Source organism: Phalacrocorax aristotelis, chromosome 5, assembly GCF_949628215.1.
Source record: "Phalacrocorax aristotelis chromosome 5, bGulAri2.1, whole genome shotgun sequence".
Lineage (NCBI taxonomy): Eukaryota > Metazoa > Chordata > Aves > Suliformes > Phalacrocoracidae > Phalacrocorax > Phalacrocorax aristotelis.
The window spans coordinates 61,191,251-61,206,863 of NC_134280.1; the positions used below are offsets into that span (position 1 = coordinate 61,191,251).

At 38.1% G+C, this 15,613-nt stretch overlaps 1 protein-coding gene and 1 long non-coding RNA gene across 8 annotated transcripts in view; one reads left to right on the forward strand and one right to left on the reverse strand.

Moving 5' to 3' along the window:
- The window catches only part of LOC142057929 (uncharacterized), a 363,120-nt gene that overhangs the window by 116,864 nt on the left and 230,643 nt on the right, over nucleotides 1–15,613 (forward strand). For all 5 annotated transcript variants that reach the window (XR_012660813.1, XR_012660809.1, XR_012660812.1 and 2 more), the window contains one exon: nucleotides 7,829–7,898. This is a non-coding gene — a long non-coding RNA (uncharacterized LOC142057929). The remainder of the gene's footprint in view (nucleotides 1–7,828; nucleotides 7,899–15,613) is intronic.
- The window catches only part of SYT9 (synaptotagmin 9), a 70,641-nt gene that overhangs the window by 21,095 nt on the left and 33,933 nt on the right, over nucleotides 1–15,613 (reverse strand). For all 3 annotated transcript variants that reach the window (XM_075094886.1, XM_075094887.1, XM_075094885.1), the window contains exon 3: nucleotides 13,338–13,884. In XM_075094886.1, coding sequence (XP_074950987.1) covers nucleotides 13,338–13,884 — 547 coding nt within the window. The remainder of the gene's footprint in view (nucleotides 1–13,337; nucleotides 13,885–15,613) is intronic.

The window sequence follows — 15,613 nt, forward strand, 5'->3', positions numbered from 1 at the left end:
AACACTGGTGCCCTGCCAGACTCAAATGCACCATCCACAGAAAGTATCAATATAAGAGAAATGGTGAAAAGGGATCATTGTGGCTTAAAAAGATGTCTGAGAGCATTCCACGTAACCTTCCATTACACTGAAAACACAACTAAATTTCAAAACATGCGTTTTAATAGTAACACTTTTCTATAAAATTACCCACTTTTAACCATCGTAAAGCAATTTCCATAGAGGTTTCATTTACTTCTTACTGATTTATTTAAATGGGTCATATAGAAAAGAAAATCACTGCAAATTTCAAAGCAAAAGAGCCAAGGTAAAGAGACTACTTCACTGCTAGCAATATTCTGTTAATGGATTGGGTGAAAAGGTGTGCAGTTGTACTACTTTCATTGTCCTTGCAGAGCAATTCCATTTTAATTGCAAATTAAATGGAAGAAGAATACAATCATGGATGCTAAGGTTAATCCTACAAAACAGGATTAAATATGTCAAAATAGACAAAACCCCTAAATCTTCAATACTGCAAAATTGTCTCATTTGATGCCTTAGAATCTCTCTGGTTTTCAAGTACAAAAGGAATTAGAATAATAGAGGGAGGGAGGAAGAATGAGAATGACAATAAAATTAATGATAACAAGCCAGCGCCATTACAGAAGTGTGAAAAAGAGGACTCCTTTCAGCCTTTCTCAAATCAAGCTGCAAAGAAAACGTCACATTTGAATCCGGAGGGAGGTTGGGTGTTTGGTGCTTCTTTTTGCGAGGTGGGGGGGAACAGGGGAGAGAAGGGAGGCTCTTCTGCTTCCTCCCAGAGATGCTACTGACAGTTTCGTAACAGACTGCTACATAAAATTTCCTGACTATGTAGCATGCCGATATGCTGTTGGTGTATAACCCTCTCAGGGCAAACCTCCCTGATTCACCTCCTGAATCAATGCTGTGGAATCTGCGGTAATCTAGCAGCAAGGGGTTACTTATACCACTTCTCTTAGCCAATGCCAGGAACATTTCAGTGTTTCTCAGTCTTAGCTGCTGATGCTGCCCAAAAGCTCATGCAAATCCAGCTACCCTCTTTTCTTTGGAGACAGTTCTGGGCTATCGCCATTAGGACACTTAGGCTACCCAGATGTGGTGAAGAATTTATGCTGTTGCTGTGTATCATTCACCTACCTTGCAAACAAATAGAATTCCTTAATCGTGAAGCTGTTAAGCAGTTTCCCGATCCAGCACTACACCTACTTTGAAGCTGTACAAAGAAACCAGCTTTGAAATAAAACTAAAGACTGTGGGAAGGCTAAAGGAAGGGGAAAGAAGACGACAGAAGTCCATGTTAGAAAATGCAGACTCTGAAATGAAGTGTATCATCCAGGTGTCTACAGCGTAATCAGGGGAAGATGTGATTGTGTAAAGTGTGATAACAGTTCTTTTTCTGTAATACTTGTTCTCTATCAGATATGCTCATGCCTCCCTATTATATTTAGATGTGTACTGCAGGCAATTTTAGGACTACTTTAGTGAGCATGTTTTCTCTCTTAAGGAATGCGCAGAGGATAGTGTAAGATATGAGATAAAGAGAGCACTAAATATAGACATGCTTTAGTGTTTTAAGTCCATAAAAGCAACTCAACAGAAATTCCTCCTCTTAGAAGACTTTTCTTCTAACTTGTTTTACTTTACATGTGCTACATGTGAAATGTACCTAGAGAGGAAAATTATTTTTTCCTGTGGCTTGTTTTACCCTCTTTCTGAGGGCATCATGTGCATTTGTGTGAGGTGAGTCTGGTGAGCTGCCCAGACTTTTACCTGGTTATGTTTATATTCAGAATAACTAGTGTTATTAAGTACATACTAGCCTATGGGTAGGAAAAAAAGTTGCATTTTTAGAAAGTCTGTGAATGATTTAGTAAACAGTTATCTCATGGTCACTTAGATGCCTTCTCAAAGTTTCAGGTTAGTTGCTTATTATTTAAATAATTTGAAAGTTTTGAAGAAATCAAAGGTGTAAATTGACTTGTCCTAAATGGTGAGTTCACTTTGGAACTCTTTGTTACTCTGAGAACGATAAATTACTTTGGGTACTCAGTTTGGCACCTTAAAAGGGCCTGACTTCAATTTTTTTGAAGGAAGTATGATTTTGAAAGAATTTAGTGTAGTTATCTCTGACCATACTGACTCATAACTTTTGAAGCAAGACTGTCTGAAAATAAGGATAGTATCCTTGTTTCTTCTGCTGCTTTAGCACTGAAAGATTTCCTGTAATAAATGTTCTTTGAGAAGAACAAGAGAGTGGCTGGATGGGGCTGAAGAGAGTGAGCATCTATTGCTGTATCTACTGGTTTGTTTTTTAAAAAAATCTTTATTTTGACAAAAAAAGTATTATGGTTATAGATAGCATAAAAAGCTTTTTATATGTTGTTTTACAATGAAACCTTTGTGATGAATGAAGTGTTTCTCATGGCTTTCCCAAGAATGCTGACACTCTATATACTGAGTAAAGTGAAGAATTTGGAAAAGGAGCTGGCAAATGAGAAACACTGCTGAGCTACAGAAAGGAATGGGTCAGGGGTCCTTACTGCAGAAACCTTGAGAGAAAAGAATCTACTCTGTTTTCATCCTATTAGGACTGCTGCAGCCAGTCAAAAGTTGAAGATGGGGATGTAGAACTCAGGTAATTTCTGATGGAAAGATTTCAATCCGCTTTCTCCAGGACCATATTTGATAGGTCACTCACATTTCAGCCGTCAAATTTTGGGGGAGGACACGATTTAAATCTTTGTTGAGCAAGTCATCGTCATGCACATATTTTACAGGGAGGAATAAAAGGATGGCAACTTACTTGTTCTGCTGTCCTAGTGAATTTTCTGATGTACATCTCAGGTGATTCGTTTACATTATTTCAGGTGATTTTTTGTACTGTTTACAAAGTACGATTTCCAAACTATAGCAAGAGGGTATGCATGAAATCTAAGCTTCAGTGGGAATTCTTTCCCTGACTTTACTGTAAAGTCAAGATCCCACCCTAAGTACTACTCATTTCTACCTGCATAAAATGTTGTGTCCCAATGGGCTGAAGTTTATTGTTGGATTAGCATTTACTGTAAGATTCTGTGCTCAGTGGAGTACAGACATTGAAAGGTTTTCATTATTTTAAAGTGATGCCTTTCTTCCTGATGATCATAAATAACTCTCTAGGGGACCTGAAACCAAAGTCTGCTGTTTTCTTCCCACTTTTTCGTACACACTTTTGTTTCCCTTTACTGCATACTTATTTATTTTATTGTTGGAGTTGTTCAGAAGAGTTAGCATAATGTACATCGGATGGTTGATTAAACCACAGCTGGCTTTTAAAAATATTTATAAAACCCCAGCATGCTTTTAAAAAGAAAACACGTAAGGAGTTCTATGAATTCTGAAAATAAATATGCATAATACAGTGTGGGAATTGTTCTTTTGCTCTTCTGTGTTAACTTTCATGGTGTTTGGGGGGCAGTTTCTATAAGAATAGAATATATTCGATATTGCATTATATTGCTAATCTATTCATTCCTCCTTTTCAAATACTTTTACTGCAGGAAATGGAAGAGGAAATGTTAGGTAGGAGGAGCAGTGGATTTCAGCCACTCATACTGTGCTGTTAGTAACTGGTTGCCTGACAAGCAAGGTTATGTTTTCTGATGTTGTGACAAACTGCTATTTTAAAGATGCCAGATTTGGCCCAAGAATTTGAGTGGGGAATTTTATCCCAATAGTTCATATAATCAACTGTGAAAACCTCCAGCTGTCAGTTGTTTTCTGCTTCCCTGCCCATCACAAGCAAGATGCCATCACTAGTTGGGAATCTTCTTCCAGACAGTGTATGTAGCTTTAATTTTGAGTTTCTCTAATGAAAGGAGTAGTGAATGACTAAGTGCTCACTATGGTAAGCTGTAGCTTGTGACTACTGTTTTCTTGAGTAAATAGAGCAAGGTGTTTAATCAAGCAACAAAGCGCCAGAAACATGTAGCTATACAAATCTCAAATGTCATGATACCACAGACATTGCTAATGCAGTCTCGTCATCTGAGCCTGACACCTCACCAAAGTACATGGTGTGAAATATTCATTCTAATTCTCTGCTAGGGAGCCATAGGAAGGCTCAGACACTGCAAATGACTGTATGCTTCATTTACCCACGTGAATACTTCCAGTGACTTCAGTGGGACTAACTACAGAAGGTACTATATCCATAATTCTACAGTTTGAGTGTGCATTGCAAATTGCCTTTCAGTGTTTGTGAGGACTGGTGCAGAATTCAGAGGTTCGCATGTGTTTTGTCATTTAATCCCACCTGGGCAAGCATGAAGTGATGCTGCAGTGGCCTGTTGGATTTTTTCAGGAAACATTATACTTTACACATTGCTCCTGATACACATATCTTTCTGAACATTTAGAGAAATGTATATGCACGAGGAGAAATTAAATAAAATAGTGAGCTAAAATGAAGATCTTTGCTGTAAAAAGGTAGTAAACTTGGGACTAATAAATCTTGATAGAAAACCTTTTAGTCAGATTAATGGTCCCTCAGTTTTGCCATCGTTTCTTTAGCTCTGCTCTCAGAAAATATAGCTCAACTGCCATGAAAGAGTGATGTCCCTCTTCGCTTGATAGTTTCGCTGCCAAGTAATCTATTTTTTACAAAGGGAAAGAATGGAAGAGCGTAGCTATGTATCCTTCTGCAATACTCTCAGCAAGGTTCTCTACAGAGCCTTGGAAGTGGCCCTCATGCTCTGAAGGGCTGAGGATTGAAGAGAGAAAAGCTGTCATGTACCTCTCTGAGGCCTCCCAGGGACAATTAGGGCCTGCACAATACCTGGTATCATACTTGTTGAGCATAAAACCAGATCTTAGCAAAATGTATCATGCCTTTTAAAGTTTCTACTCGCATTTATGTCAGTTCTGTTGTTTCATCTTTTATTTCTTTCAAACTACATGATCAGGTGCCAGAAGTCTCCCAGACTTCTAGGAGAAAAGTTGGAAAAGCTATATTGTTCCTCAATATGTCCTTCTCCACCAATCAGCTCAAACGTCAGCTGTGACTTCTGAACTTTTCCCCCCACAAGGGCAGTGGGGAGATCTGAAAAGAGCCCTTGTGTGATTATTTAGTAAATGGTATAGCCTTATCTTAATTTTGGCAAGCTCTATAATTTAGCCTATAAGCACAAAAAACAGGCCTCCGAAGCACTACAGTTATGGTCCAGTAATTCCTGCCTTCTGTACAGAGGATGGTGTTTTGTCCTCAGTAACAGGACTCTGCAAAGATCCTGGAATCCTTAATGGTTGAAGCATGAGACACTTTACGTCCTCTGATGAGAGTTTGAAAGGGGACAAACAAATCTTATGGTAAGAAGAGCCTGCTTATAGAGGCACTTTCTTTTCTACCTATTTACCTGGGTCACAGGTGTACTAGAGAAGATGAAGTCAAGACTGTACCCCAGCAAGCACACATCTGAGGCTGTGTTAGGATGCCAGCCTGTCAGGTATGGTGGGCAGGAGGTGCTTCCCTAGTAGCTAAGCTATCCCCCCACAAATACCCAGTATGTCCTGGTATGAGTTTGGAGCACATTTACAGCTAATCCCTAAGTAAATAATACAAAATAACAAAAAAGTCCTCTTACTGCTTAAATATAAAACCATGGGAAAATAACAGGAGAACTGGGTAAGCAGACTGTACACAGAGGAAAACTGTAAAACTCTGAAAAACCATGTTTGGTGAATAAAGATGCCTAATGGCTGTGATATCTTGTGGGGATTAAAGGCTAAAAATGGCTTGAGGCTTTTCGCATAAGCACAGTATGTTCAGAGGGACGAATACTTTCAAGTCTGGCTTCAAATATTGAAACTAAATTTAAAGAGTAGGATTTTTCAGAAATTTTGATGAATCCATAAGCTACTGAAATGCTTTCTGTGACCTCCGCTAGAAAAAAAGACAAAGTAAGCGCTCCCCAAACTGCTCAATAATTAAATGCATGTTTGCAGTGGTTTTTTTTCCTGCATGTCTAAATACATGTCCAAAATGGAAGTTATGTAACCCTGTAGAAAAAAAGGCTATGGCACAGTCTAATCTCGAATTATGTGCAGAATGGTTATAGCCAAGACCACCTTAATACAGCTATTTTAGCCTTAACGCTGTGCGAGTGCTCTTTGCTCATCCTGAAGAATTGCTACCTATGAATTGAAAATGCTAGAGCAATTTTTTTTGTGTGTTTCCAGCTCCCACTAACAGTTTTGGATGGTATAATTGAAGGACAGGCTTGGCTGACCGGGATCACATTTTGGCTTTGCTTTATGTGCAGTGTGTACATTATTGTGAGCTGTATCATTGAAGGCTATCCCCGAGAGTCTTGTTTAGAAAGAGATTTCTGGAAAAAAAAAGATTGGCAGAGGAAGGTGAGAAGAAAGGGGAAGGGGTAGTAGAGGGGTAGTTACAGACACTTCCAGTAATCTAGAAGAACAGGAATGTAGGACTGGCTCTAACCTTTTTTAGCATGCAGCTAATGTGTGGAGGAAAGTGTTCTTCATACACTATTGCTGTCTGGGGCTGGTGCTCCGAGGAAACATGCATAATACAGACAGAATTGGGTGCTCAAGTATATGCAGCATTGATAGGTGGGGGGAGAACCACTGTGGAAACCATGATTTTAATTTCATAAGGAATTTTATCTCCATTTTGAAGCAGAATGTCCCTCACTTGACTTGAAACATTTTGCTTTGATAAAAAACAGGGTGTTTTGTTCCTATTACAACTTTCAAAATATTTGAAAACATTGCAGTAGAAGGGCATTCCAAATGAGAAATTAAAACATCTTATTCAGAAATTTCAGTCTTCTCAAACTACTGACTTTTTTTCTTTTAAATTCTTTAATTCAAATGGTCCCATTTCTGCTACAGGGATTTTTTTTTTGTCTGTGTTAGTTTTGGCTTTGTTTCTTTTGTTTGTCTGTCTGCATGTTTTTTGCAGAGAAATATCCAGACTGAAAAAGTTCATTTGAAAACTCTGATGGGTGCACTCCCGGGTTCTGTAAACTTGAAGTGGTACATACACATATACCCAATTCTCTGAATTATAATTTTCTTAAACTAGTTAGCTGAGGCTTCAGTGATATTACAAGATTTGTCCTGTTTCTGACCATGCCTGCAGAGCTACGAGGCTGTTAGGTAATCACTTGCACTGACTAGTCACCACCATATTTAGAGCCAAGCTTGGAGTGCTTGTACCACTGACTTGGGACCAGCCTAGCTGCATCTCAAACTTCCATGCTCTTCAAGGCATTTTACTTTTTTTTTACTTCAGACCCTCCCCAGGTTTTATTTAATATTATTCTCAGTTACCAAGTTGCTCCAAACAGAATTAGGCATCCACTGTCTTTCAGTTTTCTGAAAACACATGTCAATATTTTATCTCTACCCCACATAATTGTATATAACAGTATCTGTCCTTTGTTGAGGTACGGTGAGTGTCATCTCCTAATTACTTAAACCTACAAAGTAATTGGCAAAATCATTAGATTCAAAAAGAAATGAAAACGACAAAAGAAAAAGCCCAGTTTTTAAAATGGACACATTTAAATATGTGATTATTAAAAAAGGCAAAAACTGTAGGAAATACACTGGCTGCAGCCATTCTCCAGTGTATAATGACTACTATACCTGTTGTGCTGATGCCGCAGGCTAATTAATTTCCTTTTCATAGTTCCTGTGGTGATTCTTAAAAATCTGAAGGATTAAAGATCTATGCCTTTGTAGCATGTTTTGGCTATGAAATGATTCATTACACAAGGACTTTTATTTTTTCTGTCAGAAAAAATCATGAAACGAAGAGTGACCTTTGAGACTAAGGAGGAGAATATCCACTGATCTGCCTCTTGAAGGTAATTATGCTTTCTGCGTTTTTTTTAGTAGCTCTGGGTTTGGTTGTGGTTTCTGGGTTTTTTAAATAAATCTAAAATTGAGGTGAGGTGAATCTTACCTCTTGTATTTACTGCCTTAATTTGTCTAGCCATGAAACAATTGTTGTTGCTCTTGAATATTATGGCATGCTTTAACATGGGCAAGATACATGGGTTTGCAAATCTATCTCTTCTAGAGAGACTTGCATTTGCAAATCAGTTAAATAGGTGCACATCCACATCAACAACTAATTGCTTCCCTAATGCCAAAGCCTACATGTTTTAAACAAATGGAACGTCAGGTTAATACTGGATATATTTTCTGTATTACAAAAAAAAAAAAAATCAGCTAGTGTTTCCTGTGTACTGCTACAGTCCTAAAAATTAGCACTTAACATTGATGGTTTGGATTTGAATTCATACATACAGCTAGAGTTTTGGTTTGTTTCTGTTCCTTCTCAAACCATTGCCTCAAAAATTTTTGTTAACCATTGTAAACATTTTAAATGCTTTTCTGAGATCTTGCTCAATGCCATCGCTTTTCTAAACCCAGCAACCTGCCAAAACAGGAATTTTAGAAATAGTGGCTAAAACAGCTTGACAAGCTAAACATTTTTAAGAAGTGGAGTAGGTGGACTTCGTTGACTTACTGCCAGCTACAGTATCTGTACACTGTCGAAGATAAGCACTGCTACACAGAGTGGATTAAGGCTGGTGCCAGGAATCTGCAGATTCTGGACCCAGACTCATTTCTGCTATTAAGTAGTGTCATGTCTTAAGCAAGATCTTTTGTCTGCGTCTGTTCCACTGACCATGAATTAGCGACAGTATTTACCTACTACGTTCATTTTCCTCAAGTTTTGAGAGTGTAAACCCTAAGGATTATGACCTGCACATATGCATGTGCATTTGGCACACATTAAACTGCTCACAGCCTCTTAGCAGGAGCGATCCTGAGCAATGCAACCTTTGAGGAAGTTTTTTTCAATTTGAGGACAGCATAGTTTTGAACTGCAGAAAATCTGGCAGGTTTGGTCAGGTTTCCAAATTTTAGACTTTTGTTATGCTTTCCATAAACAACTGACTGAAATGATTTAGTCTCTTTTTGTCTCTCTTCCACACATACTGTGGTTGACATTAACATCTCTGAAACAGGGAACTTGAAACTTCCTTCTGGCGATATTATGATTCCAGTGGCATCTCAGTTATACAACATAAATGCCTAAAAATACAAACTCTCAAATCTTTCTTTCTTTCTTTGGCAAACTTGAGAACAACATCAGTGAACAATTAGCATTTCTACAGCGCAGAATTTCAAATACTTATAATCATCCTACTTTTTAACTCTTTGTCAAAACACTAGCATGTATATCAACATGCAACTTAAATTCACTATTCTTTTAAAATACAGCTCTGTTTACTGCTTCTGTGCAAAAGGAATTCAGCATTATCTGACGCACTGTTGTATTCTTGACAACTACATATACCCTAAAAGAGCTTGAAGATTCTTAAACACAGATGCAATCCATTTCTTGGCTTTGCAACTTCTAGCATATGCTGGCTCTTTCTGGATGTTGGAGTAGACAACCTGATATACAGCCTGTGTTTCTTTACAGCTTTGAACACTCCATAACTATCTTTTGGGTTTTCAGCAAACCATACACATTCTCTGAAGTCTGTCAGATGTTACTTCTCAAATTCTACATATATTATCCAGGGTTTTCTTTCTGTAATCTTTTCTCTCTTCTTTCAGAAATATTTTTCTTTTGTGTTTTCACTCTCCTTTTGTAACCTGATATATTGTTTTTTAACTTTGGGGGCTGGATGCTACACTCTTCAATGCTTAGCTTGAAACAAGAGCAGAAGTACTTCAAAATAGCCATATTCAAAGCAGAGTAACCTTTTGAATCCTTTGTAGTACTCTGTTTGCAAACAAAGCATAAACCATAGTTTGAATCTAGCCAACTCCTTTCACCCTTATCAGAGTTTCAATTTACTTCATTCCTTCACAGGAGGTGGGTACAGCAAAGACCCTCATAGGAACCACAAGATAAGGATAAATGGTAGCAGCCAATATGGTAGCTACAACTTAACAAATATTAGGTGCATAACCACTGCAAATCTTGTTGTAAACATCATTGAGAATAGAATGTTATAGACAGATGCACGAAAACAGGTTAGTCTGGGATACTCAGCCTTGGGGTGAGATGAGAGAAAGGTGCCAATGGGGTGTTATGAATACAATTTTTTTTAAGTGTATACATAAGCTTAGACATTCAGAAAAGGAATAGTTTTCATTGTACCATGCCTAGATCTCAAGTATAACTATATTTGACAACTGAAAATATGATATCAATGTCAAAAGCTGTATGTACTATAAGACCAAAGTCCCAAATTTGCCTCCTAAAATGAGTAGTCATTCTGGAAAACGCTGGCCCAGCTAATAATGGAAATTTACATTGTTCTTTCTTACTCTGATTATCCCACTTCTCTAAGTGGAGGGTACTTTTTGTGTTTGGAGGCAGATTGCTTTTGAGCATGTGGAAAATTTTCATGCTGACATGCATCTGTGTTATGACATAGTTTCAAATTCTGGGGTGGTAGCAGATGTTATAGTCCAAAGAATCAAAACTGTTGGTTTTGGATAAAAAAATTTTCCAGAGTTATTAGAAAACAGAAGAAAGGACATGGCATAATAAGTGAATTTAATGGCATTGTTTGGAGTAAAGCTGACATTTCAGGCATAATCTGCAGGGCTCACTTGAAGTAGGCCATTTTGCTGGGCAGAGGAGGATTTAATACATTCTTTTACATTACTGTGTCAAATTGGATTAGAACAAAATAAAATGGAGAATGTAAAATAAAGGCATTTGGGATTGCTGGTTATGCAATGTAATAAGACGCACAATGAATTAAAATTAACGTACTCTACAGAAATCTGACAAACTTGTCATGTGTAGTTGTGTGGACCATCCCTTTTCCTAGTACATTTCCTTGATTTAACCCTCCTGTGCTGCATTCTTTGTTGATCTACATCAAGTGAATTTCCTTCAGTAAGTTTGCCCAGCATTTGTCTGTTTTGTAATCGTTATTATTTGAAAGAACACGACATTCAAAGATAAAATGATTGAAAACCTACTACACTTAACGAGTTTCTGTTTGCAACTATGAACTGCCCAACGGTGCTGAAAACTTTGCTAAAATTAATTTCAGAGATTCACTAATACTGCCTGCTGGCCTGGTTTGGAGCGCAGCCACAGGGGTATTCACTTCAGCAGCTTTATGGAGTAGCCTGTAGGATTCAGCTTCTGCTCTCAGTCTGTGAGATATCTAATCCACACAGACAGGAAAATGTGCTGAAACTTGGTTTCTTAAATTATGAGGGTTTCTTATAACTTTATGGAGTAAGTTCTAACCTTTGAAATTTTGGAAATGTTAATGAGTAAGCTGAGTACTCCACACTTTCATTTATCTGATACTCTTATCTCAGAACTCACATTAGCCAAAATTGGATTGTGTCTCCTATGTACTGTGAGTCATTTGCTTTGAAAAGGTCTCTGTTGGCTGAAAAGCCAGTGACAAGTCTAGATGGCAGGTCACGCATTCTGTTTGGATAACGAGGGTTGCATGTCACACGGGAATTAATATTAGTGAGAATTAATAAATTACTCATGTTTCAGTCCTGAATTTAATTTCAGAGATTACAGATAATCTGAATACAAACTATATGCTGCATCGCTTTTGAAATTTGGAAGGGGAAGTGATTAAAAGGAAAATAGTAGAGCCAATCTTTTGCCTAAGTTAAAGAATGGAAAAAGGACTAGTATGTTTCAAAGTAACTCCAGTGTGCCTATGCATTCAACTTTCAGTTGATTGTAAAACTGAACAGTTGAGCTTGGGACACTTAATGCTGTATGAAGGCAGGCTTTCACTTGGAATGACTGTCATCTGCTCTTGCAGATTCTTTCTTTTCCCTTGTGGTTAAAGAGCAATAACTTTTCATAGAAAAGCAGGTTCATCCTTCTTGGACACTGAGTGTCCATGTCCCTGCCTGTACCATGAGCGATGGAGGCTAGTCCTGCTGCTGCAGTTCCATCCTAGTGTGGAAGCAGGTGCACAGCACATTCCACACACGGATACATAACACTGACTAGGAACACTGAGAAATCACCTTAAAAAAAGGACAATATCAAGTTTCAAACAGACATTCCAAACACAAAAAATTTATTTAATCCATTTGGTCTGTAATATAGGTGTGCTACCAGACCACAGAGCTATAAGGTGAGGGTCTGAATTCAGGAAAGTATTTGTCTCAGAACATCCTTTATTTTCCAACGGCTTCTTACACTCAGCTAAGCATATGCTTTAATGCTTTCTGAACTGAGGTCTTACAAACTTACACTTTGATCTTACTGCTAATGATGTTTGGTTTATTTAACTCTAAAGCGTGCACTCCATTTGAGTACGGTTTGACATAGCAAATGAAATATTTACTGACTCTTGGCACCGGTAGCTTCACCTTTGTGGATTTCTGTATCATTCTCATTGAAGGTCTGTTCTCCATAGGATGCGCATGGTTAATTTCTAAGTGTGTTACAAGGAGGTTGGCTCATGCTTTGAGAAGAGAAGAAAGCTCTTTCTTTTCCAAAAGTAGTTTTTGTGGTTTGTACCCAATTACTAATGGGATTCCTGCCTAGAATTTGATACCAGAGACTTTGGGACAACAGAAATACAGACTTATAAGTTTCCCATTTCCCTATATAAAGTGATGCCAAACAGAGTTAAACCAATTCAGTGTGTTTCATTGCTTTCATGGAACAGGTGCTGAGGTGGCTGTTATGTTTTTAAGTTTGTATAGGCTTTATAGTTAATAGGCTTTTTAGTTTTCATAGATTTCATTTTTATAGGCTGACTGATGACACTTGTATTTTGGACAGCATAGTCCGCACTCTGTTTGCCCAGATGATAGATGTGGTGCTATCTCACTTTACGAGGATATAGTCTCTAGAAGGACTGAAGATCACTACATATGAAATCTCGAACCTGCAGTTCTGCTGGTTTGTATACTGTAATTTATGTGGCAAATAATGCAAAACACAGAAAGATAGGCCAGCTAAGAAAAGTAGTATTTCCTTAAGCAAGTTTCAGATTAAGAGAAAAACATTCTCCAGCTTTTCTACACTGTCAGCAGGGCAATGACTAAACCCACTATCTCCTGCATAAGACATTCTTCAATACATCCAAAGACCAAGAAATGAGGACTGAAAATGTACTGTCAATTTCCTTGGATTAAGGTCAAAGCTTGAGAAACAGAGAGAATATTTTCCTTCCTAAATTTATCAGACAATTTAAATTATAATCAGATTAAGGAAATAAAATCAGAAACAAAATAATCTCAAAAAGAAAAATTATAATACTTACATTGGTGACATATTCAATATCCTTCCAAATATTACATTCCCTGGGAAAATCTGCCAAATCTAAAAAATTATCCACTACCACTTGGCCAATCAAGTCATGCCTGGAGAATCTGTCAAAGTCATACACAGAGAAATGGAGTTTCCTTGCGTTCAGATCATTGTATGGGACAGTAAATAAAAAAACTTCATCAAATACTGGATTTAGGGTCTTTCTGTGCACTTTAGTTTGGTGTTTTGTTTTCCTATCAGGAAGCAGATATATCTTCACATATGGATCTGAAGTTCCAGAGAAGTCCTTTGCTGGCAGGTTGATGGCCTTGTGTATCTTCACTATCAGTTGCTCTAAATCACAGTCATATTTCAGAATAAAGTTCAGTTTTCCACATGCCTTGCTATTACTCCTCCGGCCATCATCTGTGTCCACTGATCTTTGTTTATATAGCTCTGGCTTAATGCGGCCAATCCCCGTCAGTTGCTCCTGTTTCTGAACCTGCTGGATGTTGAAGTCAGGGTTGGAGAGGTTCAGCTGTCTTCGGATTGAATTATGCCTTAGGTGAAAATGAAAGAATTGAAATAGATTGTGTTGAAGATTACAAGAATCTGTGCTCACACACTAAAGATCCTGTTCTTATTTGGCATGTTTTTTGTAATGTATGCCAGGGTCAGATTTTTACTTGCATAAAGTGATAACGCATGATACTCAACAGTTGTGACAGCTCACCTTCAGCATTAGACTGCTAATATCACGTAATTTTCTGTTCTTACGTCTCAAGCTAGTGGTATGCACCCTCCAAACATGGCTGGAGAAAGTAACAAATGCAAATTCATGGCCATTGCAAATCTAAAGGATCTGCCTTATTCGCAAGTATAATGTGATGTGATAAGAACTATAGCTACTCTTATCAGTTACCATTTTCAACTGAATCCTTAGGATTAATGTCTATGAAATTAGTTACATTATGTAAATGGCAGCAGGATCTGGCCTATTATGCCAGCTGAGCTTGCTGATTTCTGGTTCTAAGATAAAGCTGGGCAATGGAGGATACTTCCTGACATCTCTGCATTTTAATTACTTGTTGATCTCTACAACTACTTCATTTACAAGTTCTGGTCTGAAATGGTTCATTGACCACCCCAAGAATTGTTTTGTTTTTTCTCTGATGTAATAAGCTCTGTGGTACTTTGGCTGAAAAGCTCCTTTAGTTTCATTACTCGGAGGAGAGATAGTTGCTTTTAGCTTCGGTCCAGTGAAATTTATTACCTGGAGTCACTCAGTTATTGTGATTGAAATTTCCACTTCATGAGATGATACCAGAAATCAAATTTGCAAACCCTGTCAGGGTAGTGGGATGTGAAGGTTGGATTAGGTAAAATCCTAATCTTATACGAGTTGGTTTCCACTTTTTTTGTCCTATTCATATGCAGCAATCATTCAGTGTATTGGAGGACCATGAGCTGTGGTTGAACATAGAAAGACCACGTGGAAAACGCTAGCACAGGATTCATCCAAAGCTATTTATGTTGAATGTAATCAGCAATATTTCCTCTGCTATCATTGTTCATTCATTCCTTGTAAATATGTGGTTATGCATGCTTAAACCAGGAACAGCCTTTTATATACTATTTTTTTTCTCTTGTTGCATAATAAATACATAACGTTATAGCTATGCATTAGTCATTTCCATGATAAAATATTATGACACAAAAAAAGATTCATGTTGCTAAACCCTTAAGCTCCTCATCACAGTGGGAGGTGCAGAATATCCTGCGGAGGAATAAAAAGGAGGACACTGGAGACCCAGCTTAACAAGGATTGTAGCAGGGGCAGGTGGCTGGTTTCTGTGGGCACCCAGGAAAGCCACAGCTGGCTACCCAGTTGTGCCATAAAGCAGCAGAGACAACGGTGAACAAATGAAGGATGCAGTGGAAGGAAGATGGGCCCCTCCTGCTCAGTGAAAGACTCTTTTGGAGAAGATCCAGGCAAAAGTAAGAGAATGATAGCAAGCAAAGCCTGTATCAGCAAATGGTATAGGGCAGGGGTGGGACCTGGACAAGACATACCCTTGTGGACAGAGAGCCACTGTAACACCTGCTGGGGAGAGCCAGACTGGAAACAGGTGCCAGAAGAAAGATCTCCAGAGATTCACAGGAGTGAAGACATTGTCCATCCACTCAGGATGCTGAGGCAAGTTCTTTTATGGATTGGGATTGCTGCTGCTTCTTGTGAGATGAGTATGCTATGGTAATACTGTGCATCTGTCATTTGATTAAGTATCA